General features: G+C 36.2%; 1 protein-coding gene across 1 annotated transcript in view; it reads left to right on the forward strand.

Moving 5' to 3' along the window:
- Positions 1 to 22,461, forward strand: part of APOB (apolipoprotein B) — a 35,542-nt gene extending 13,081 nt beyond the window's left edge. The window contains 16 exon segments of the mRNA XM_036380478.2: positions 353 to 529; positions 823 to 1,014; positions 1,775 to 1,942; positions 3,156 to 3,367; positions 3,891 to 4,073; positions 4,282 to 4,403; positions 4,972 to 5,182; positions 6,428 to 6,603; positions 6,733 to 6,920; positions 7,183 to 7,328; positions 9,006 to 9,382; positions 10,272 to 17,852; positions 18,303 to 18,417; positions 19,249 to 19,432; positions 20,497 to 22,107; positions 22,109 to 22,461. Of these exon segments, the coding sequence (XP_036236371.1) occupies positions 353 to 529; positions 823 to 1,014; positions 1,775 to 1,942; positions 3,156 to 3,367; positions 3,891 to 4,073; positions 4,282 to 4,403; positions 4,972 to 5,182; positions 6,428 to 6,603; positions 6,733 to 6,920; positions 7,183 to 7,328; positions 9,006 to 9,382; positions 10,272 to 17,852; positions 18,303 to 18,417; positions 19,249 to 19,432; positions 20,497 to 22,107; positions 22,109 to 22,318 (11,853 nt within the window). The 3' untranslated portion in view covers positions 22,319 to 22,461.
- The last annotated feature ends 1,518 nt before the right edge of the window (positions 22,462 to 23,979 follow it).

The following is a 23,979-nucleotide window of genomic DNA, read 5'->3' on the forward strand; positions in this document are numbered from 1 at the left end:
CTTGCCACTGACTGGATGGACGACCCTGTTGAAGTTATTAAAGGGCTCAGGGCAAAATGAACCCATCCATAACACATTGACTTTGTGCTAATGAATCATCACTGGCACACTGAAGTACTCATAGCAGATTTTAAGTGAGATACAACCTATGCATATATTTTTTGTTGAACCTCACCATAGAGATAAAATGAATTATAAGACATAGTGTTGCATATCTTCTGTTAAGAGTCATGGGCTTCTAGGATACACTTTAAATGCATTTTTTGCTCCCCAGAAAGTCTCTTTGTTGTAAAGCTCCAAAGAAAAGGAGGCAACTGTCTCAGTTATGCATTGTCCTTTCTGTTCATTTCAGCTTGGCTTGGATGGAAAGGGATTTGAACCAACACTGGAAGCATTGTTTGGAGAGAATGGATTTTTCCCAGACACTGCAACCAAGGCCTTGTACTGGGTTGATGGCAAAGTGCCAGAGAAGGTTTCCAAGGCACTTTTTGACTATTTTGGTTACTCACAGGATGGCAAGCAGGATCAGGTATAGCTTGAAAACATTCTCTGTGCATCACAGCATTCCTATTTTTACACAGTAATTACAGCACTTAGTGCTTTACTCTATATGTTCCTTCTACTCTATTGTGAGATAAACAGAAATCCTTAAGGTTATTTAACAACATGTTTTCTTAATTGTATTTGGAGGGATCTTTGTGTGGGGAGAAATCTATAAGTGCATGTGCAGAATAGCTGACATTCATGAAGTACTTGTTCTAGATATATGATCTTACATACTTCATATAAGTCTGTTTTATTGCTTTCTGACTGAATTTTCAGGATATTGTGAAAGGAATAATACTTAACCTTGAAAAACTGATAAAAGAATTGGGCAGCAAAGAAGCTCCAGAAGGAAGAGCATATCTAAGGATCCTGGGAGAAGAACTTGGGTACATGAAACTCAATGATTTTAAACTGCTGGGAAGCTTGATTTTAAAGAGTGTTAAAACTCTTCAGACTGTTCCTGAAATGGTATGTTTCTGATGCACCAATGTGCATTATCAACTTTTTTTTTAAAACAGATTTTTTTTAAGATTTAGATTGTATTTAACTATTATGCAAAAATATTTGATACCAGCATGAAAATATAATTATTTAAAATAAAATACCCAGGCTGATGTTGAAGGACTGAGAAATCTATGAAGACTCCCCAATAACCAAGTGGTGTCCTCCTGGAGGGTTGGTGAGGGGAAGAAAAAAGGGAAAGTTCAGATCATATTGTATTATTGAGATATCTACTGGAACAATTCCCAAAACTTTGGTACTGGCTACTAAGTTACATGACTAAATTTTAAATTATGTAAATATGTGTTAATATTAAAAATGTCATCCTTGTCAAGTTAAAAAGAAAAGATGTAGTACATTTTGGGAATATTTGGTAATATACTTCTTTCATTGAAGTAAAATAATGCTTTGCCATTGTCTTTGGGGAAACCAGAATATTACATGGTATCTAAACCAATTTGCCTTTGTATGTGTATGTTAAGGTAGACAACCTGTGTGTGTCAAGGCTGGTAAAAAATCTGCTATTCATTTAAAGTTCAGCTTTTTCTGACAGTTTTTAGTATATTTTTTGAAGCAGTGAATCTGTGGAAATTAGATTCTTACTCCATATGAAATTAACTTTTGGATTATAGAGTTGCAATCATTCCCTGATCAGTTTGAAAAGTACAAAATGTGCATATTCCAAAGTGCGGATTTGTTACTGTTCATTTCCTTGTTTGATTCCCAGATTGCACAAGCCATCTCAAAAGGTGTTGACAGGGATCTATTTGTCCACTACATATTCATGGACAATGAGTTTGAGCTTCCAACTGGAGCAGGTTTGCAACTGAAGTTTGCCCTGTCTGGAATAGCAACACCTGGGGCAAGAGTAGCTGCAAAGCTTCATCAAAAAAGCGTAAGTTCCAATAGCTGTCTATATTTTTTCTCTCTCCAATAGCTGTCTATATTTTTCTATAATCTACATTTTAATTTATGGATTAAACTGTAACACTAGAAGCATTTTAAAGATTGCAAAATGTTCTCAATATTAAAAAACCCTAACTCATTAGAGGTCTTTGGTTAATTTGTGGCTGACATTTAAATTAGATTAAGAGTAATGCATATAATAAATTACAAATGAGACATAATAAAATGTATGGATTAAAAGTATTTCAATCACTCTTTCAAAAATAACACTTTTTGATCTGTTTCTTTCTCTCCCCCTGCACTCAAAATACAACAGTAGAAAAGCTACACTATGTGAATTTGCTGTTCAAGCCTAAAAGTAAACAAAACATTTTGTTGGGGCCAATTGAAAGAGAAAAAATTTGATTAGCAGTTAAAAGAAATATTGAAAATTGACTCAAGTAAAATATTTTTTCACCTGAGAGGAAACATCTTAAAATTGTAGCAAGGAAAAAGCATATGACACAAAATTAATTATCCACTTAAATTAAAAGAAAATAATTTTTTCTATTCCTTTTTACAGTTCCAATAACTACCTTGCTCTAATCTAGTCAATATTTTCTATAATTTCTTATTAGTGTCAGTTAATCTAAACTTTTCATTTTCTACCATATACAAGATCTAAATCAAAATAAGAAATAAATTCTCAAATTTAGTACTTGTTGCCCTTCAGCTAGCTTTGGAATCTTTTCCAGGATTTTGCATTCTGTCCTTTCTTTCTTAATGCCAAAGCAAAAGCTTGAGAATAAGCCAGTGTGTATTTGGAGAAATTCAAATCTTGGATCCATTTCTTTTTTATCATTTTGTTTGTTTGCTCATTGTCTTGAGCTATTTTTTCTTACAATGGAGAACTGGCTCATGTCTTCAGATTTATAAATACATGCAAGTAGCTCCATGTATAAAATCTTTCTGAAGCATGAGTATTTTTACATTAAAATAGGTAGGGATTCTTGATGTTATCATCTTGCTGGTTTTTTATACCACAGTTACCACTTATATATTCCATTTGATTATGTGATTTGGGAATCAGATTTTTTTGAATAGCAAAATAATTCTGTAAAACTTTCCTCTGTTACTAACAGGAGTGGTATGGGGTTTTTTTTGTATAACTAGCAAGAAGTGTATTGGGCCAATAAATATGCCTTTTTTTTATTATTAAATAGATGCAAGCAGATCTCATTGCTAAACCTTCAGTAGCAGTTGAGTTTGTGACACACCTGGGAATAAATATGCCTGAATTTGCTGGAAGTGGTGTGGAGATGAATTCTAATATTTTCCATGAGTCTGGAATAGAGGCACATGTTAGTGTAAAAGCTGGACAATTGAAATTCAGCATTCCTGCTCCGAAGGGTCCAGTAAAACTCCTCAGTATCAGGTAATGAGAACTGAATGAGATCTTTCAAGGCTATGTTCTTCCTTCTGTTCTTGGTTTTTATTGTGGTGGAATTGAAAATCTAGGGCAGGCATGGAGAAGTTTTCAGTTCAGAAAAATCCCAGACATTGTAAAACTGCAATAACTTCTTTTGTAAGACAAGCAAATATGCCAGATAAGTGGTGACTTAGAGTCATGGCTTACAGATTATTTGTCACTATTTTTAAAATTTTATACAAGACTCTTACTATTTCCATTATTTTGTTTTCTTTCACATAAAATTATTATAATAGCAATACATATTTTAAAATTGAATTTAAATGGACTACTTACATTAATTTTAGAGAGAGCAAATGGCTCAATACACTAAATTATAATTATCAATAATAATACCTACATCATGTAAATCCAGATGTTATTTCACTTAGCTCCTACATCAATAAGGGAATTTTATTCAGAAGTAACTGTGTTAATAGGACATCTGAGCACCTGTCCTGGGAATAAATTACTGACTTTTCTGTTCCAGCAATACACTGCATTTGGTGTCTCCAGCCAAAACTGAAGAGATTCCAACTCTGATAGAGAACCAAGAAACCTCAACTTCTTGTAAGCCTTTCATTCCTGGTCTAAATTTCTGCACCAAAGTATTGTACCCTAATTCCACTGACACAGAGGCAGTTCCTTATTTTCCCTTGACTGGAGAATCCAGGTAAGCCATGTCAACTTAGACATGTTTATTTTGTGCTAACTACCTTCCCGCTTAGTCTCCAATAGTCTCTCACATCAAGCTTTGCTTTAAAAAATCTTTCAAAACTTACTGGCAGCAGCAGCTCAGAAAGAGAGCTGTTGAGAACTGTATGATTTCTTCTGTTTGTGGTCATGGACAAAAAAGTTACATTTGTTTACTTCTTCTGTAGATTTGAGGTTGAATTAGTGTCCACAGGCGAAGTAAAGGAATACTCTGCAAGTGCAAACTATGAGCTGCAGAGAGAGGGAAATGACCAGATAGACACCTTAAAGTTTGCTGTCCAGGCAGAAGGTAAGTGTCAAAATAAACCCTGTGTGGTTTTTCTAGGTTTTGAACTGTCATTTTATAGAAAAGACATTTTTATTAATAAATCTTAATAGTATTCTTAACAGTGTAAGATAGAATACTATTTTCACATCCAAGCAGGCCCACAATTTAACTAGATTTCCTTTCATGCAATTTCAGTGCAAGATTTTCATGATGAGAGGCTGATTTTGTATTTTGAATGATTTTAATAAAAGCATGATGTTGGTGAATGGAAGCAAGGAAGAGGAGATATTGAGGGGGTCTATATAAGCATGAGAAAAATATGTTTCTTATGAAATATGGAATGAAAGCTTACAAAACATCTGTAGGGTCATTTAAATAATAAAAGTATTGATGGGTCAGTGGGTCAGTCCATCATGTGTTTAGAAGATGAGAAGAAAAAAGATGGCCCAGTTGCAAATCAGACTCATTAAAAGTTGTGTTAGATCTTTAGTGGGATATAATTGTCAGCTGATTCTTTTTATTCTCCTTTTAAGAAAAGTCCAAACAGGTTCCATAGTTGTGAATAAACAAAGTACATTATATTTTCTAGGTATAAACCAGCATGAGGCCACATTGACCTTCAGGTACAACAGAGGCAAAAAAATTTTGACCAGTGATGTCCAGATTCCAGATGTTGGTGTTGACTTTGGTACAAACTTCAGAATTACTGATGAATCCATTTCTGGGAAGAAAGCATACACCTTTGTCTTAGATGTCACCAACAAGAAGATTACAGAAGTTACTCTTACTGGCCAGATAAGGTAACTCAGGAAAACATTTAGAATTTAACAGCTCCCTTTGAAAAGGTTTCACTGGGTGTAAAAATTGGGCAAAATTTTATCTTGTTTTGGAGAAATTTCTTAAATACCAACACAGATAAACTTGCCATTGAAACCCCATTATAGAAAAATTTTAAACTATTTTATTTTTAATGTATCAAATGCATACATGTTACACATTGATTGATCTTTCCTACTATATGTATATATATAGATAATTTGTATTACAAGTTCCTTGAGGTAGTTCTTCCATGTTTGCACACACATGACTACAAGAATGCATTGTACTACTGTTATTGCAGGTGTGATAATCCAAGGATATAAACAAGGCAAGGTTTGTTCAGAGAGGTATTATCTTTTACTGGATATGCTTGGCTCTAAAAAAAGTTATTACATCTCCCCATGAAGAAATCTAATGGCACTCAGTAAAAAACAAAACCAAAAATAACTGAGAGCTTCCTGTAAAAATTCCCACGCTTCTTGATGAGAATATTTCCGGGAACATCTACAGGGGAGCTAACAAAAATGTTCAGCCTGCCAGGGTTTCTAAAATTGTCTGCCTCAGAAGCACATAGTGAAATGGGCTGATCACATTCTTTAATAAACCTCAGTCTTCCATGGAATTCTGTGATCTTGATGGTGCCCCAGGGAGTCTTTGTCTTTGCTGTTCATGTAGAATTGCCTCTGATATCAGTGGGAGCTTTGGACAGATGTCAGAGACCTCAATTCCCTTTCATTTGCACTAACATAACATTAGAAGTTTGCTTGAGTCAACAAAGTTACAGAAATATAAAATAAATGTGAATAAAGGAAAATGAAGCCCACTGGCATAATATATTTTGCCAAGTGTTTTGTTTCTATGTGATTCATGGCCACAGTCTGTATCCTGAGCAGAGAATTCAGTTTGAGTAAGGCATTTAGAATTTGGTTCAGTTACAACTTTACCAGGACAGGTACATATTTCCATCCTTTTCACTCCTTTGAAATTAACACAGACTCAAATCTGTGTGTATCTGCACAGCAGCATTATAATAGTCTACTACAGGTTTTCCAAAGTAACTAGCATAAGCTGAAAATATTCATTGAATTAGAACATTGTTTACAAGTTTGATTCAATCTAATTTTTTTGTAACACCTATTATGCCTTTGCTATAGATTTAAATGCTGAAATTGCTCCTGAAAAAATACAATTAAATATTTTATTCACATGTGTTTTTTCTTTCACAGATATGCTGGAGTGGAAGAGACAATGTTAAGAGGCATCATTTCTTTTCCTCGCCTGGAAACAGAACTTGGAAGTGAAGCATTGGTCAATTATTCACCAAACAAAGCATATCTTCAGATCAGCTCAGCTGCAAAAATTCATGGAAACTCAATTTCAAAAAGAGTTCTTCTCAGATATGGTAGGAGCAAAAACATGATCCACATACACAACCTGTACATTTAAGCATCTTTTTATTTTAGTTCATAGTATTTCTAAAAATAAGAATATTACTAATTTTACCATTTTCTTTTTAAAATTTGAATTTTAGATGCTGAGAAAGTTGAGCTAGAGTGGAATTCAGGTGCCAGTGCTGCTGTGAAAAAACTGTCTTCTGCCTTCCCACTTGACTTTTCAGACTACCCAAAAACTCTAGAGAAGCGTACCAACGAACTTCTGGATCGGAAAGTGGCTCATACAGATATGACACTGCGACATATCGTGTCACAATTTATCGTGGTATGGTTTTCAACCTGCAGTGGATATCCAGTACATAGCCCTGAGGAATTCTTGCCTCCCCCATGAAAGCCAAAATAAGAACTTCTTGTAAAATCACTCATCAAATTGAATAAGCTGTGTATTTCCAGCTTTGATAAGAATGAGTCACTTTAGCAGATACCTAGACCCCAGTATTTGGGTAGTTCAAATAACTTTCAGATACCTTTGCTGAGAAGTCCTAAAACTTTTTATTTACTTTACAAAACTTTTCTCCTCATTGCAGGCAACAAACACCTGGCTGCAAAAGACATCAAAAGATGTCCCTTATGCCCAGACTCTGCAAGACAAACTAAGTGCACTGCAGGAACTGAACATTCAGAAACTTAACCTGCCTGTTATCACCATTCCTGAAGAACTTTTCCTGAAAAGGTAAGGAATAAAATTAGGATAGTGAAAAAGGAAACTGAAAATAGATATTTGTTCACACTTTAGTGTTACTTTATTTTGCTTTGGTTTTATAAAACAGCATTGAATTGCTGTAAACATTAGCATAAATTTGGAATGATAACAAAGAACTTTACAGTCAGAGAAATGAAATTATACAGAGGAATTGATGTACTTATTTAATACAGATTTGACTTCATGCCGTATGTGAATAGATCCCAAAGTATTGTATTATATTATAAGGCATACTGAATAAAAATACAGCATTCAACAGTCTTTAAGCCACAGAACTACTGAAGCCATGTTTCTCATAGATTTGTATCCTACATCCCTGCTGACACTTTGGCCATCACCCTCATAGCTCTACATTTTCCTGTGCAGTCCTGTTGGACAGTTCTTCCCATTACCCTACACATAGTGGTTAACCTCCACCAGTAGAGCAACCTGACCTCCTCCCATGCCTGACATGCTCACAGGGAAGTTGTACTCATATGGACTGGATGCGTGCACTAGTTTGGTCCCATCTCTTCTACCGTCTAGAGTTTCACAGGAGTTGTATGAATGCCATTACCCTTCTGTTAAATTTCACAGAAATGAAATGCTGAAATAAATGCAAAGGACAACAGAGGCTAGTGTAAGATTGGATTCGAAAAACAAATGGAGAAGAGTCTTCAATTTTGTATCTCTTAGATCTGTTTTTCCATGTATTATCTTTTATTGTGCTAGTATGGTATGGTGTGTTAATGCTACACATCTCTATTGCTGCCATTGTGCTCCTGAGCTAAGTATTAGTAAGGAAGAAACTGGTTTTTTCTCCTAGGTTTTTATCATCTGTGCTAATAATAATATAATAATGGGGGTTTTTTACTGCTCTTTTATGTAGCTTTTTAAAGGAACAAATTTCCTTTTGTAAATTTGTAATCTTTTTGTAAAGGAACAAAATTTCAAAGGCATTTGCTTAATTTTCATCTTAGGATGTAGTTCTAAGTGTAAAAATTCAAGATTTTGCAATATGAAAGACCAGTTATGAAAACAAGAAAAGTATCTTTGCCAGCCTATTGTTCATTCAGAAATTAAGGCCAAGTTTCTTTCTGTTTTGCCTTTTCCTAATTACACGTTTTCAGCCAATGATCCATTTTTCAGTCCTAGTTCCTGGTCGCATGCTTAGATTTTATTTCCTTTTATTCAGAATAAAAAAATGCTGAATATTTAGATGAAACTTTTGAAATGCTTATAATGGGAAAGATAGATAAATTCTTAACGCTAATATGATTTCATGCATTTCTCTAAGAATACATCACTTTTTAAAAAAACGTAATTGCCTTTTTCTGGTACTCAGCATCCCACAAGTGTGCCAGTGATTTTGGAGGATTTTTTTAAATTTTACCTACAAGTCCCTTTGTTTATGAAATAAGAGGAAAAAACATTGAAACAATTCCCTGGTATCAAAAATACTTTTGATAAATACTGATGAATGAGTGCTTGAAAATGTTGACATTAAAGCTTGATAGTTACATTTCTCTCTAAAACTAAAATCAGGACATTGATATAAGCATGTAAGTAAGCTCAGTATCTTGGGCAGAGGAGGAAATCATGAAAACTCCTGTATATGCTTTATGAACTTAGTTTCTAACAGCCTATCTTTCTATCTTTATTTTCCAGTGAAGGCCGAATCAGATACAACTTCAATAAAAACAGTTTTGTAATTGATATTCCACTGCCATTTGCGGGAAAATCATCTGCTGAGATATGGATGCCGAAGACTGTTAAAACACCTCCTCTGATAGTGGAGTCCATGGGAATAAGTGTGCCATCTCAGGAATACAGAATCCCAACATTTACTGTTCCAAAATCCTATCCTTTCCGTGTGCCTTTGCTGGGCAAGTTGGAGGTCTCTGCTAATGTGTACAGCAACTATTATAACTGGACAGCCGCGTACACCGTGACTAACAGCACCACAGAGAGAGCAACCAGCGTTAAAGCTACCTATAACACAAATGCTGATTCAGTTTTGGAGCTGCTTTCCTACAGTGTGAAAGGTAAGGATGTTTGCTAGACAGCAATGTTTGCAAACCTACTTTAATTATTTTGTATCCCTTATATCAGGTACAGTACATTCATTCCTATTTAAAGACAGGTGTTGCATGATCTCGAATCATTTTCCCTTTGATTTTAAAGACATTGGGTGTGTCTGTTTATTCAGGCACTGAAGGTGAGGAAGTCAGTTTAATTCAGTTAAGACTTTTACAGTCCATATTTTCCTGGATGTTCCTTACTGAGGAAAATGTCCTTCAAAACTGAAGGCATGATTCTACAAGCACTTGTGCAGCTGGTAAATCAACTGTTTTCAAAATCAGGTGTGCAAGTGTGTGTGTAGGTATGCCCACAATTTATTTCTCAGTCTATTAATATGTGTATATATGTATATAAAATTGTCTTATCTTTTCTTATGTCCATATATTGTCATAAGATGGTATTTTTAAGTTTGTTCCCCTAAAATTGCAGTTTGGGTTCTTAAAAAGCAAAAGGACAACCTGACTTCATTTTCTTCTAAACTCCTCACCATAACTGAGGCATGATAAAGAAAACACTAAAATCTAGGAATGTTAGATATGGACTATTCTTGAGTCCATCTTCTTAATTTAAATAATGACATAATTTTATGCTATTTCACATTACTATATTTAGTAGTGTAGTGTAGAAACTTAATTTATTTTTAGTTCAAAACTTTAGCTTCAAATATCAAAGTAGTAGCCATTTTTACTGAAATAGTCAGTATTTACCAAAGCACTTAGGCCTTTAAAACAAAATGTCATCACAGAAATTGCAATTCAAGCAGTAGCATAGAAGTTCAGTGGCATCAGACAAGTGCTCAAAGATGAAAAGGTATAGACACACTTACCTTTTGTCTCTTTTTTCCTATTAAAGGTTCTGGAGAAGCATCATATAACAGAAACGGATTCATCTGTACATACGAAAATCACCTGAAGCACAGAGTCTTAACATCAGTTTTTAAGCTGTCTGGCAGAAAGAACTATGAACCTGTTCCAGTTGCAAACTACACCTTATCACTTACAGCATCAAGTACTCTGGGTCCTCAGCTTTCATTTTCCAGTGAAATTGTTTCTGAAAAGATCAATAACATGAATACCAATAATGTCAATATGGAAGGGCAGCTGGAAGTGGCTTCAGTGTATGCAAAAAGTGTTTACACTCTGTCTACCACATACAATGAAAAGAGACGGATTTTAGAAGGAAAATCAAATCTGAAGTTGGAGTCTTCTTACCTTCAGGCTACCAATCAGATATCTGGCAGATACAGTGATGGTTCATTTTCCATTACTTCAGTTTCTGATGTACAAAATGAGCTATTAAAGAACACAGCTACACTGAAGTTTGAAAACAGCCAGCTGAAAATGTCATCTGAAACCAATGGGAGGTATCAACATACTGCTGGTATCAATAAGCTTGAAATAATTTTGTCAAAGAAGATGGCAGCACTTCGATCCGAATACCAAGCCACTTACAAGCAAATCCAGTATTTTGCTGTGTTTGCAGGTTCTCTCAATTCCCAGGACCTTGTTTTCAACACTGATATCTCCCTGACTGATCAGAAGAATCGAGCTGCACATAAGTCATCACTCAATGTCAATCGGTATGGTCTAGCCAGCAGTGCAACCACCAACATGCAGTTTAGTCCCTTGGCAATTCAGAGTGAAATGAATGCCAAGCTCGACACTGCTGGAGGCTCCATGTCACTGTCCTCTTCCGGGCGCTATGGGAAAAACAATGCAAAATTCAATGTAGGTGGAAGAGTGAGCCTAACAGAAATAACGCTGGGAAGTGAATATCAGAGTACGGTTCTGGGTATGGACAACAAACATGTTTTAAATTTCAGAGTTAATAGAGAAGGACTCAAGTTTTCAAATAATTTGCAGGGATCATTCAAAGAGATTAAGTTGGAGTACACAAATGATTTGAATATTCCAGGCTTATCCTTAACATTTGTTTCAAAATTAGACAACAGCTACGGCTTTGACAAGTTTCACAAACATGTTTTTGACCTTCAACTGGAGCCTAGCTCACTAACAGCTAAACTGAGCAATAATCTTAAATACACTAAAACAGAAGTTTCCAACAAAGCAGAACTTCTTCTCGAGCCTCTGAATATGAACTTGGTTGGCAATGTCAGAGGAGCCCATGGAACAGATGAAATAAGGCACACCTACACCCTTACATGTGCTGGTCTAACTGCAGACTTGAAAACAGACACCGTGGCAAATGTTCAAGGTGCAGCAGTGAGTCACAGAATTCATCTGGATGTGGCAGGACTTTCTTCCTCAGTTACCATGAACACAAACTGTGATTCCAAACCTCTCCGTTTCAGCAATGCTGTGCGTTCCACTATGGCCCCATTTGTCATCACAGCTGATGTACACACCAATGCTAATGGAAAGCTGCTTGCTGTGGGTGAACACACAGGAGATTTGTACAGCAAATTGCTGTTTAAAGCAGAGCCTCTTGCTTTCACTTTCTCCCATGATTACAGAGGCTCTACCAGCCATAACCTGAAGTCTAGAGGAAGGTACACTACCCTGCTTGACAACAAAGTTCAGATGCTCTTTACTCCATCAGAGCAGTCAAGTTCTTGGAAATTGAAAAGTCAGCTAAACAATAATGTATATTCACAAGATTTCAGCACTTACAATAATGCAGAAAAAATCGGTGTGGAACTTAATGGAAGAGCTTTAGCAGATCTCTCTGTAATGGACAGATCACTCATACTGCCATTAACATCTGAAGAAGTTAATTTAATTGATCTATTGGGTCTCAGGAACAGCATATCAGAGCCTCAAGAATTCAGCATCTCTGGCTTTGTGAAGTATGACAAAAATAAAGATATGCATGTTATTAGCCTACCCTTCTTGGAAAATTTGCCAGTTTACTTTGAAAAACTCAGAGGTACCATTCTATCCATACTGCAGCCCATACAACGTTATCTGAAGAGCGTAGATATAGAACAACACATGAAAAGATACAAGGCAACTTTGAACAAACTGCCACAGGACATTAATGATTACATGGACAAATTAGATATCAAAGGCAAAGTTAGCAGCATGAAAAATAATTTTGTTGCTTTCACAAAGGACTACAGAGTAACATCTGATGATCTCCAAATTATGCTGGAAAAAGCCATGGACAATCTTCAAGAAATACTGTCTCAGCTACAGATCTATCTGATAAAAGTTGAGGAATACATCAAAGACTGTTATGAGCAGTACGACATTAAAGCACTTATTGCACAGCTTCTTGATCAAATAGTTGAAACAATGACAGCTCTAGAAAACAAATATCAGGTAAGAACAACTGTAATCAACATCATTGAAAAATTGCGGGTTTTTTTCCAACAATATGATCTTAACGAAATCGGAAACAGCACTTTGGCTTGGATTAAAAATCTCGATGATGAGTACGGAATTACAGCTAAAATACAGGAAAAACTAGAATCACTCAAGATTCAGATTCAGAATATTGATCTCAGAAGCATTGCGGAAAATTTGAAACGACAGATTGAAGCGTTTGATGCTAAAGAATGTTTAGAAAAATTTAAGCGATCATTGCCAATCAAAAAAATTAATGAAATTCTTGAACAAATCAAAGACTTTATTCTAAATTGGATAGAGGAATATGAATTATCTGAGAAGATCAGCGCTTTTCGTGGTCGTATGCACAAATTGATTATAAAATATGAAATTGATAAGCAGATATATTTTTTAATTGACAGAATGATAGAACTTCTTAAAACGTACAGAATAAAAGAAACTGTCCAGAAACTGACCATCTACCTGCAAAATGCTGATGTGAAGTCATGCTTTGAGAAAGTTGTTGCTTTTGTTGATGATGCTGTCAAGAAAGTGCAAAACTTTGATTATGAAAAGATGATAAAGCAAGTCAACAAGTTCCTTGACATGGTTATTAAAAAGCTCAAGGCTTTTGATTATGACCAATTTGTAGATGACACAAATAACAGAATTCGAGAAGTGACTCAGAAAATAAATGAGGAACTCAGAAATCTAGAACTTCCACAGAAAGCAGAAGCCCTGAAACAGTATATAAGAGATTTTAGAACTGTGATTTCAAAATACATGGAACAGGTAAAGGACACGAAGCTTGCTGCAGTAATTAACTGGTTTAGGGAGCTCATAGACTCAACAACATTTGCTAATCTCAAAGCCAAGGTAAATGAACATCTGGAAGACCTGCGAGAGAGGATTTCTGAAATGGATATTTCTCAGGAACTCCAGTGGTGTCTTCAGAAGATAAGCCAATTCTACAATTCTTTTGTCATATACATCTCTGACCAATGGAACACAGCTTCCAAAAAAATCACTGCGTTGGCTGAAGGGTATGATCTAAAAAATTGGGCTGAAAATGTAAAACAGTTTGTTGAAACTGGATTTAAAGTCCCTGAAATCAGGGCAGTTATAGTCACTATACCTGCCTTTGAGGTTAGTCTCCGAAGTCTTCGGGAAGCAACATTTCGAACACCAGAATTCATTGTCCCACTGAGTGATCTCCGTATCCCCTCCTATGAAATCAATATTAAGAGACTAAAGGACATGAAAATCCCAATGAAATTTACTACCCCAGAATTTAAAATTCTAAATACCTTTCCAATTCCTTCCTTCACAATTGACCTGATTGAAATTAAGCTTCTGATTGTGAGAACAATAGACAAATTCATGTCTGCAGAATTTCAGTTCCCATCTATCGATGTCTATTTGAAAGATCTGAAGATGAAAGATATGCCTTTTTCTGATATTTCTTTCCCAGAAATACAAATGCCTCAGGTTCAAATACCAGAATTATTGATTCCAAAGCTAAATCTAAATGAGCTCCAGATTCCTAACATGAAGATACCAGAGTTCCAGCTCCCACATATCCCACATACTGTGACTGTCCCTACATTTGGCAAGTTGTCTGGTGCTTTCAGAGTCACCTCTCCATTCTTCACACTGTCTACACAAGCTGAGCTTCGTAATACCACAACATCTGCAAACAGTCCAGAATTTGTTACCTCCATTTCAGCTCAAACAACATCCAAATTAGACTTCCTAGTTTTTAGCGTTACTGCAGATTCACGTCTGCTGGCCCCTGACATGAAACAGCTGAACCTTAAAAATGCCATGAAAGTCAACCATAGGTTCCTTAAAGTTGATCACACCAATGAAGTGGTATTTTTAGGGACCTCAGTAGTAGGTGAAGCTGAAACTAGAGCAAACCTAAATACAAAGAAAAATTCAGTAGAACTACAGAATAACTTAATGGTCAAGCTGCAAAGAAAAATTTGGATGCAGAGTGGATTGGCATATTCTCACAGACTGAATATTCCACAAGCTGATTTCTCTAGCCAGGCTGATCTGATCAATAACATGACAACAGAGGTAGAAGCAGGATACATATCATTTACCTCTGCTGGTAGAGGAAACTGGAAATGGGCTTCACCTAATTTCTCCAATGAAGGCACTCATGATTCACTTGCCACTTTCAAGATTGAGGGCCCCAGTATTACATTTTCTGCCAACAACAGAATAAATGATAAGTACCTGAAAGTCAACCAAGCCATGAAATATGAATGTCATTCCTTAATGTTTGCAGTGCTTCAGATTCGGTCTGAAATGGAGTCACAGCGTGTGGGACGTAGCCTTCTGAATGTGCAAGGCACAGGAGATCTTCTAGGAATGAAAGTAGAATTAACAGGCTCTCACAATGCTCGGCTCCATGGACGGATTACTGGAACTGTAAATAATGAACTTTCCTTCTTGGCAAACCCTGCCGAAATTCGTCTTTCTACAAACAATGATGGAAATGTGAAAATCAGCTTCCCAATGAAACTAACTGGCAAAATTGACTTCCTGAATAACTATGGGTTCGCCCTCAGTTCTTCTGTTCAGCAGGTCAACTGGCAAGCTACTGGCAGATTCAATCAGTACAGATATTCCCATAATATGTCTGCTGGCAGCAATGATGACAGAATTGAAGCTCATATTGAAATGAATGGAGATGCCAACCTGGACTTCCTAAACATTCCTCTAAGCATTCCTCAGATTCAGATTCCCTACACTGGAATCAAAACTCCTCAGCTGAAAGATTATTCACTGTGGGAACAGCTAGGCCTGAAGGAATTACTGAAGACAACAAGACAATCCTTTGATTTAAATTTGAATGCTCAGTATGAGAAAAACAAAGACATGCATGCAATCCCACTTCCTCTAGCAAAAGTGCATGAAGTACTTAATAAGAACATCCTTTTATTCAACAAGCATTTTGAGAAAGGGAGAAATGCAGCTTTAGATTTTCTTACAAAGTCATATAATGAAGCCAAAACAAAACTGGACAAATACAAAATACAAACATCACTGAACAAAATACCACGGACCCTCACAATTCCAGGATACACCATTCCAGTTGTGAATATTGAAGTTTCTCCTTTCACTGCTGAGATGCCAGCCTTTGGTTTCACGCTTCCAAAAGAAATAAGCACAAGAGGATTCACAGTCCCAATAATTGGCTTTTCAGTTCCATCTTACACACTAGTTGTACCTTCTTTTGAGCTTCCGGTCCTTCATATCCCCCAGGATCTACGCACTCTAAAGCTTCCTAGATTCAGAATCAACAGCTCAGCAAACAACATCTTAGTTCCTGCCATGGGCAACATTACTTATGACTTCTCATTTAAATCCAGTGTAATCACTTTAACTGCAAATGCTGGGCTGTTCAATCAGTCAGATATTGTTGGACATCTCGGTGTCTCATCCTCTTCTGTCATTGAGGCTCTGCAATTTAAGCTGGATGGTTCAACTAGTTTGACAAGAAAAAGGGGGTTGAAGCTGGCCACAGCATTGTCCTTGAGTAACAACAAATATCTAGGAGGAAACCATGATAGCACTATCACTCTCTTAAAGAGGATGATGGAGACTACCGTGGCAACAAATATAGAAGTTGACACACCAGTTTTAAAAATGAATTTCAGCCAAGAACTTTCTGGAAATACAAAATCTAAACCCACTCTTTCCTCAGGGATAAAATTAATGTATGATTTTAATACTCCCAAATATGGTACCAGTGCTAAGGGAGAAATTGCTCACAAATTTGCTTTAGAGAGCCTGACATATTACATATCAGTAGAATCTTCTACAACTGGGGGTATTGACGGAGTATTTTACACTGGAAATGCATTTTCTGGGAGGTTAGACCATGAGGTAAATACCTATTTAAATGCTAATGGAGCTCGGTCATCCCTCAGATTCGAGGCCCACTCTAAAGCAGATGGACTCTGGATGATTGAAATCAAAGAATTACTTGCAGTTGAAGCCTCTACCCATCGTATTTATGCAGTCTGGGAGCACAATGGGAAGAATTATGCACGATGTACATCTCGTTTCACAACAACGGGAACTCAGAGATGCAAAGCCACCTTAGAGCTGGCTCCTTGGGATGTATCAGCAGATCTCCAGATTCAAGCCATTCAGCCAAATCCCTACCTGGGCATGGCATCAGTTAATGAGGCTGTTGTAGTGAAAATCAGTCCTGCAAACCAGAAAGCTGGATGGAAGGGTGAAGGCCAAATTCACTCATTATCTCTCAGTCATGATATGCAGTTATCAAATGAAAACTCAAAAGCAAAATTTGATATTTCTGGTTCTTTGGAAGGATACATGGACTTCCTCAAAGTCATCAAGTGTCCCATTTCTGAGAAGAGCTTATGGGATATTTTGAAGCTGGACGTCACTACCAGTGCTGACAGGAAACAGTACTTGAATGGCTCAGCATCACTCGTGTACACCAAGAGTGAGGATGGTTACTTTTTCCCCATTCCTGTGAATAAGCTGACCGATGGCTTCACTGTCACTATTCCTGGGTTACACCTAGAGGCTCCAAGCCCTGTCCTCAGCACTCCAGAGTTCAACCTTCCTTTCACCACTCTCCAGGTCCCAGCATACACTGTTGACTTGCGCAACATAAAAATTCCACAGACACTAAGCACAATGCCATTTGATGTCCATTTACCCACACTGCCAAAGCTGAGATTCCCCAAAGTGGATGTAGGAGCAAATTATATTACATTAGAAGAATATAAAATGCCATTTTTTGAGGTGACAATACCTGAATACCAAATAACTATGTCTCAATTCACTTTACCAAAGAGTGTTTCATTTGGCAGTTTCTCTGTAGATCTAGATGAAGTAGCTAATAAAATTGCAGATTTTGAAATGCCTACCATTACCATTCCTGAACAGAAAATTGAGATCCCCCCTCTGAAAGTATCCTTGCCTGCTGGAATTTACATCCCTTCATTTGGTGCCTTGACTGGATCTTTCAAAGTTGTTTCCCCTTTGTACAACGTCACATGGAGAACAGACTTGACAAATAAGAAGGATTCTTTTGAACATTCCATTGACTCTACCTGCAGCTCAACACTGCAATTCCTGGAATATGACCTGAATGGTAAGACATTAAAATTCTATATGCCATGATTTTGAGGGAAAAAATTGTTGTATTCTAGGATTTTCCAGATCTTTTTTCCCCAGAGTGTTGCATATGAAGGTGTTTCTGCCTGTTTAGCATTGATGTTAGATGACATTTCTTTTATCAGGAGTGGCATTTTTTCATAAATTAGTATCAGAGTCTCAGTCAGTCACCCTGAAGGCTAATGACTATATATATATAGCGTGTGTATCAGTCATATCCATGTTGAGATATAATGTGAATTTTAAAATGCTCCAGTTAAACAAATGTTTTCATGTCTTTTTATTTGGGACATTATGGGCATTCAGTATCTTGAAGCATAATTGGACATATCAGTGAAATACCCCAAAACTGGCCATCTAACATGCAACTTGATATGTCTTTTGTATTTTTTGTTGGTAATATACGCATTTGAAATCTTTTTCACAGTTGTTTCAAACTACGAATATAAAGAAGGTGTGTTTGTTATGAAGACAACTGGCAGCTTTTCACATCGTGACATGAGTGCAAACTACCAGGAAAATCTAACTATTTCAGGATTTCGGTAAAGATTTGCTCTAATAATGTAATTTATAATACACATAATTGCAAATGATATGTTGTTGCTTTGATCTCTAATACCCCAGGGTGCTTTGCAGTAATTAATAAGAACCTGTATGTATATCTACCTTGCCATTATGGGCTGTGTCCTTTTCCCTCTCAAGGTAACTTGAAAGCTGTTCCCTCTCAGGGTTTCTAGAACAGCTTTTCTCACCACCTCAGTGGTCAGAAAACCACTGAGACATAAACGCAGTATTTTATAATCAGAGCAGTTCTAGATCTAACCATCAACATAGCTGGGTTTCTTCCCAGTGGATCCCTCTGTCACCACAAGCCAGTACAGAGTAATTTTTATTCACAAGTGCCCACACCAGGAATTAGACTTGTCTCTCTTTCTGCCTGTTTCAATCTGCAAGTGTTGTGTTGATACATCCAAGGGACAGAATCAGTGAAGGCAAGTACAAATGCAGATAAACAGTAGTGCCTATACTTGTGTTGGTGGAAAAATTGCTGTCAGTTTGTAGAAATCTGTAGAAAGCTGATAATGGTACAGCTACAGCCTTTGTTTACCTGCCCTAATTTAATGAAAATTCACAACAGAGCTCAATATAGTTTTATCTAAAACAGGAAAATTGGAGTGACATGAAGTTTTGAATATGTCAGGATAAATTTTAAGAAATGTGGATAATAAACCTGATATTTTATTTTCATCATAAAAGCATTGTTTACTAACATATATATATATGAAATTATAAGTGGTATGATGTTCAGACATACATCATTTGGCTTGTGCTTTCTGCATTGCTTCATAGCTGTGTATTTACTGTGGTTGCAGAGGCATGGAGGACACTTTATCACTAGACATCATCAGCCCAACTTTCACAGATGTTCATGTACGTTACCAAGAGAATGAATGGAAATCATCAGGCTCAATATCCTCACCCTCAGCTGGGACCCTTGCTTATGTCATGGAAAGGGACAATGAAACTTTAGTTGCCAGAATGTACTACCAAACTCAGGTAAGCTTGATATGAGCAATAAAAAGCAAAAATGTATGATGTGGTCAGAGGAAAAGTTCTCTTTTAAATTTTGTGTGTGTTTATGCTGAGATATAAATTAACCACCAAATAAAAACTATAGTATCAGTAATTAAAGGTTTCATTCCCTACACTGGCCTTTCTAGTACTAAAAATAATATCTGTGTAAAGAGGTGTTTTCAAGCCCTTCACAGAGTTATTTTTTTCCATCTCCTGTGGTTAAGAAGGCACATCCACTGAAAGTGAAGAATGTACAAAGTCAGTTTTAGATAAGCTACCCATCAGGTTTAATAGATAGCCATCAGGCTACTTGGAATTACTACATAAGTGACCATTATAGGAATAAGGTGACTAGAAGAGGTCAGACCATCTGTGAAGTGTCTTTTTTAATGTGTTAATATTAATTTTTTAATCTGTTACAATACATGTTTTTATTATTGGCATACTACAATAATTTCCAAATTAAATATTACGTTCCAAACTTATATACTAAATTAGGGATCAGAAGCAACTCATAATTCACTATTTATTATAAAAATGGAAAAACTATACAGGTAAATATATTCTCATTTGAGGATTTATTAATTTCTCTGAATAACTGTCTAAATTGTCTCATTTATTTAAATGATTACAAAATTAAATCCTCTAATATTTTCATATTTAAAAAATCCTTTTTGAATTCACTTTAATTGATTTCAGGAATGAGTAGAAGGCTCATTTTCCCAAGTAATTCACCTGCCTTATGAGGCATGATTGGCATTTAATACAAAGGCAGGAAAAATCTTATTTGCAGTCAGATATTAAAGACCAGACTAAGTTATGTTCTAGTCTTGTGCTTTGAAGGAGCTTGAAATAGCTTGGTACAAGATAATTTCTTCCAAAATAAACTTTCAAGATGAGAGCAAACAGACAGCAAACAGACAGTGAACAAAAAATTGGAGAGTGCTTATCTTAATAAATGGTAAAATTAAAGATGCAATAATGAGAATGTTAAAATACTCTCATAAATAATATTGGAGTTTTCTTACCCTGTTTTGTATTTTCAGTCTGCTCCCCAGAATGACATTGACATAATAAAAGGTGAGATATCCCTTAAAGAACCTGACCAGATTCAAATGAAATTCAACTGGAATGAGGATGCTGCCAAAGACTTGCTGTTGGGTCTGAAAGCAAGAGTGCCTAAAATGACAAATGCAGTCTATAGATATGTTAATCGGTACCATAAGGAGCATACGGGACTGGAAATTAGTGCTGCCACCTTAAAGATGAAGAATATAATGCAGAATAATGCTGAAAAAGCATACACTTTTGCTGCAAATCAAATAGATGAAATAGATGCTCAGCTTCGCACAGCTGCCAATGAGGCCTCTGACAAATATCAGGAGCTGAAGTTCAAAGCTAAACGGCTTTATCGAAGAGCAGCAGATCAGGCTGAACACTTTGACTATCAAAGAATAAAAGCAGAAGTTTTGAATGTTTTAATTGACATAATAGAACAGTACCACCAGAAAATAAAACACGTAATTGACTCAGCCACTGAATTCCTGAAAACCACAAAATTTCAGGTCCCTGGGTTGTCTGAAAAGTACAGTGGTGCAGAAATATACCTCATGACTACAGAGAAGGTAGCAAAAACTGCTGATGTATGCCTTTCAAAACTTCAGGAGTACTTTGATGCCTTGATTGCAGCTATCAATGAGCTGGAAGTCAGACTTCCTGCTTCTGAAACAATTCTTAGAGGCCGTAATGTACTTGATCAAATTAAAGAAATGCTGAAAGATTTGCAGAACAAAATCAGGCAGACATTTGCTACTCTTCAGGAAGCTGACTTTGCAGGAAGGCTGAAGCAACTGAAACAAGCAGTGCAACAAGTTTTTCAGAAGGTAGAAGAAATGGTTAGAAGCTTGCAATCCAAAACTTTTGAAGATATCAAAGTCGAAACACAACAGCTGTACAAAGATGCAATGGCTTCAGAATTTGCCCAGAAGCTGAGATCCTTGACAAAAGATGTTAAAAAATACATTTCTCAGTTCAAAGACTTTAGCCAGAAGACATTCCAGGACCTTTCAAAAAAGCTGCACCAGCTGCTCCTCTATGTAAAGTCATTGCGGGAGGAATATTTTGATCCAACTACACTTGGATTGTCAGTGAAATACAATGAGGTGGAAGAAAAAGTACTGGGATGGCTGAAGAATATCATAGATCTTCTCGTAGATTGGCACAACCAGCATATTGGAGATCTTGCTGGCATTGCTACACGCCTGACAGACCAAGTAAGAGAATTGGTGGAAATCTACAGTCAGGAATATTATGACCTTATAACTGATTTTGAAGGAAAAGGAAAACAGAAGATCATGGAACTCTCATCTGCTGCTCAAGAAAAAATCCGATCTTGGTCTGCAGCTGCTAAGAGGAAAATTGATGAACATAACAAGCAACTCAAAGAAAAACTCCGGGAGATCTATGGGCAGCTTAGTCAGTCCCAAGAAAAGCTAATCAGTGAAGCCAAAAGGTTAATTGATTTAACTATAGAGAATTACTCTGCTTTCCTGCAATATCTCTCAGAGCTTCTTCACCGGCTTGAGCAAATAACAGCTGAGAGCATAAAGCCGTATGTAGCTGTTCATCAAGGAGAGCTTAGAATACAGGTGCCCATGTGACTGGCAGGCCATTTACCAAATGCCCCAAAAAAGCAGACAGGCACTCAGGAATAAAGTGGAAATGACACACATACTGATTCAGCAAGGCATTGAGAAAGGCTCCAAGAAATGGAACGAAATGCAACACTTCACTAATAAACAACTTGACATTGAGCAAGTGAGTCCTCAGGAGATTATGGAAAATATCCAGCAGAACATGAACACCTGAATGGGCATGTAGAAGAGGAGAAGTAGCAAGTTTCTACCAAAATGTATTTAAATATAACCGCAATCAGTATACTGGAGCTTCAGGTATATATGTTTGAATCTGAATTTGTAAATGAAAACTTGATAATCTACACTAGGTTATTTTAATAAGCTTAATAAGCCAATAAATGAGTTCTTTATTACATTTTTGTGTCATTCATTACAACTACTTTTACTTGGAGCATAAGGCTTAATCCAACAATTTTCAAGGTCAATGGGAAGTCTTTTCTGTAATTTCACAATATGTTGGATCAAGTTAATAATGTGCAATGCATATTGTAAATAGTCACAAAAGCTATGGAATACATAGAATAAACAGGTTTTAAGATAAAGGTCACATTCATAAGCCAGTTGAAGGAAGACTTGGAAACACATCTATTTCCCAGCATAGAGATACCTTCATAGATAAGTAAGGAAAAGAGCATGTGTAAAACCATGAATTAAAAAAATTATAAATTCTGAAAATGGCATCAAAAATTGAAAATTAACATACAAGTATGAATATATGTAGAAATCTGACTCCTGGAAATTTTCAGATAACAATACAAAGGTTTTTTTAATAAGAATTAATTTATGCATGTGTCAGTTTTCAGACAACTACACCAAGAATTTTATATGAGTTTTCTTTCTACTGGCTAATTTATATTTCAGAAATACAGGGTTTTCTCACCTGTTTCCCCATGATATTTCTGGTTTCACTTTAAATTGTCTGTTTTACTTATGAGTTTACTCAAGTGTCAAAGTTTCATGGACATCACTGTGTATGATAGAAGTCAAAAAGTTTTCCCCTCTTAGGCAGAAGCTTAGGCCATTTAAATGAACTGTCAGCTTAAAAGATGAATTTAAGATGTTGAAGAAGTTCCTCACAAAATAAGACTGTTTTTAAGTGGAAAATATGTTGAGCTGCAGTGGTGTACTATACAGACAGTCCTAGAGAAATGCATGCTCGGGCTGAAATAATGTTGCCTCTTTGAGAATAAACTTTTTGACAAAGAACACTAGAAATTTTGTGCACATGTCTGTTTTGATACAATCAATTCACTCTGTAATATGGTTCTTGCTTGTTCATTAATGGGAAAAACAGAGCTCTTTTCCTTCCATAGTGTGATGGAGTACATACATGAAGCAATGGAGCACCCAGACTTTGATATCCCTATTGATAGATAATATTATTATCTGAGTAAATTCACCAGTAATGATTTTTATCAGATAATGATTCTTATCAGGTACTTATCAGATTCTTACCTTTAACACAGGAGTCAGAATCTCACAAGCATGGTATTATACACACATCTATCTAGCTGCCAGCAAGTGGTTATCTCTTAGAAAGTAAGGTAAATCAATTTTCTCTTCAGAGCTTTCAGACATCACAATTACAGCAAAAATTCTCAGAATAGGAGATAGAATAGTCCCCTGTGAACTACAAAATATGTTTTGATTCTGAATAGAACTAATCTGCATATGTTGCCCTGCCCAGTGGAACCAAAGGTATAAAAATCCCTGTTTACATGTTCTACTGAGCTCCCAGTAAAAAAGATGTTGGCTGCAGAGCCCTTTCACCTTCATTCACAAGGAAATCAAAGCCTATGGGTCACCTGATCTTTATTGGATGTCAGACTGCAC

This window comes from Molothrus ater, chromosome 3 (genome assembly GCF_012460135.2).
Source record: "Molothrus ater isolate BHLD 08-10-18 breed brown headed cowbird chromosome 3, BPBGC_Mater_1.1, whole genome shotgun sequence".
Lineage (NCBI taxonomy): Eukaryota > Metazoa > Chordata > Aves > Passeriformes > Icteridae > Molothrus > Molothrus ater.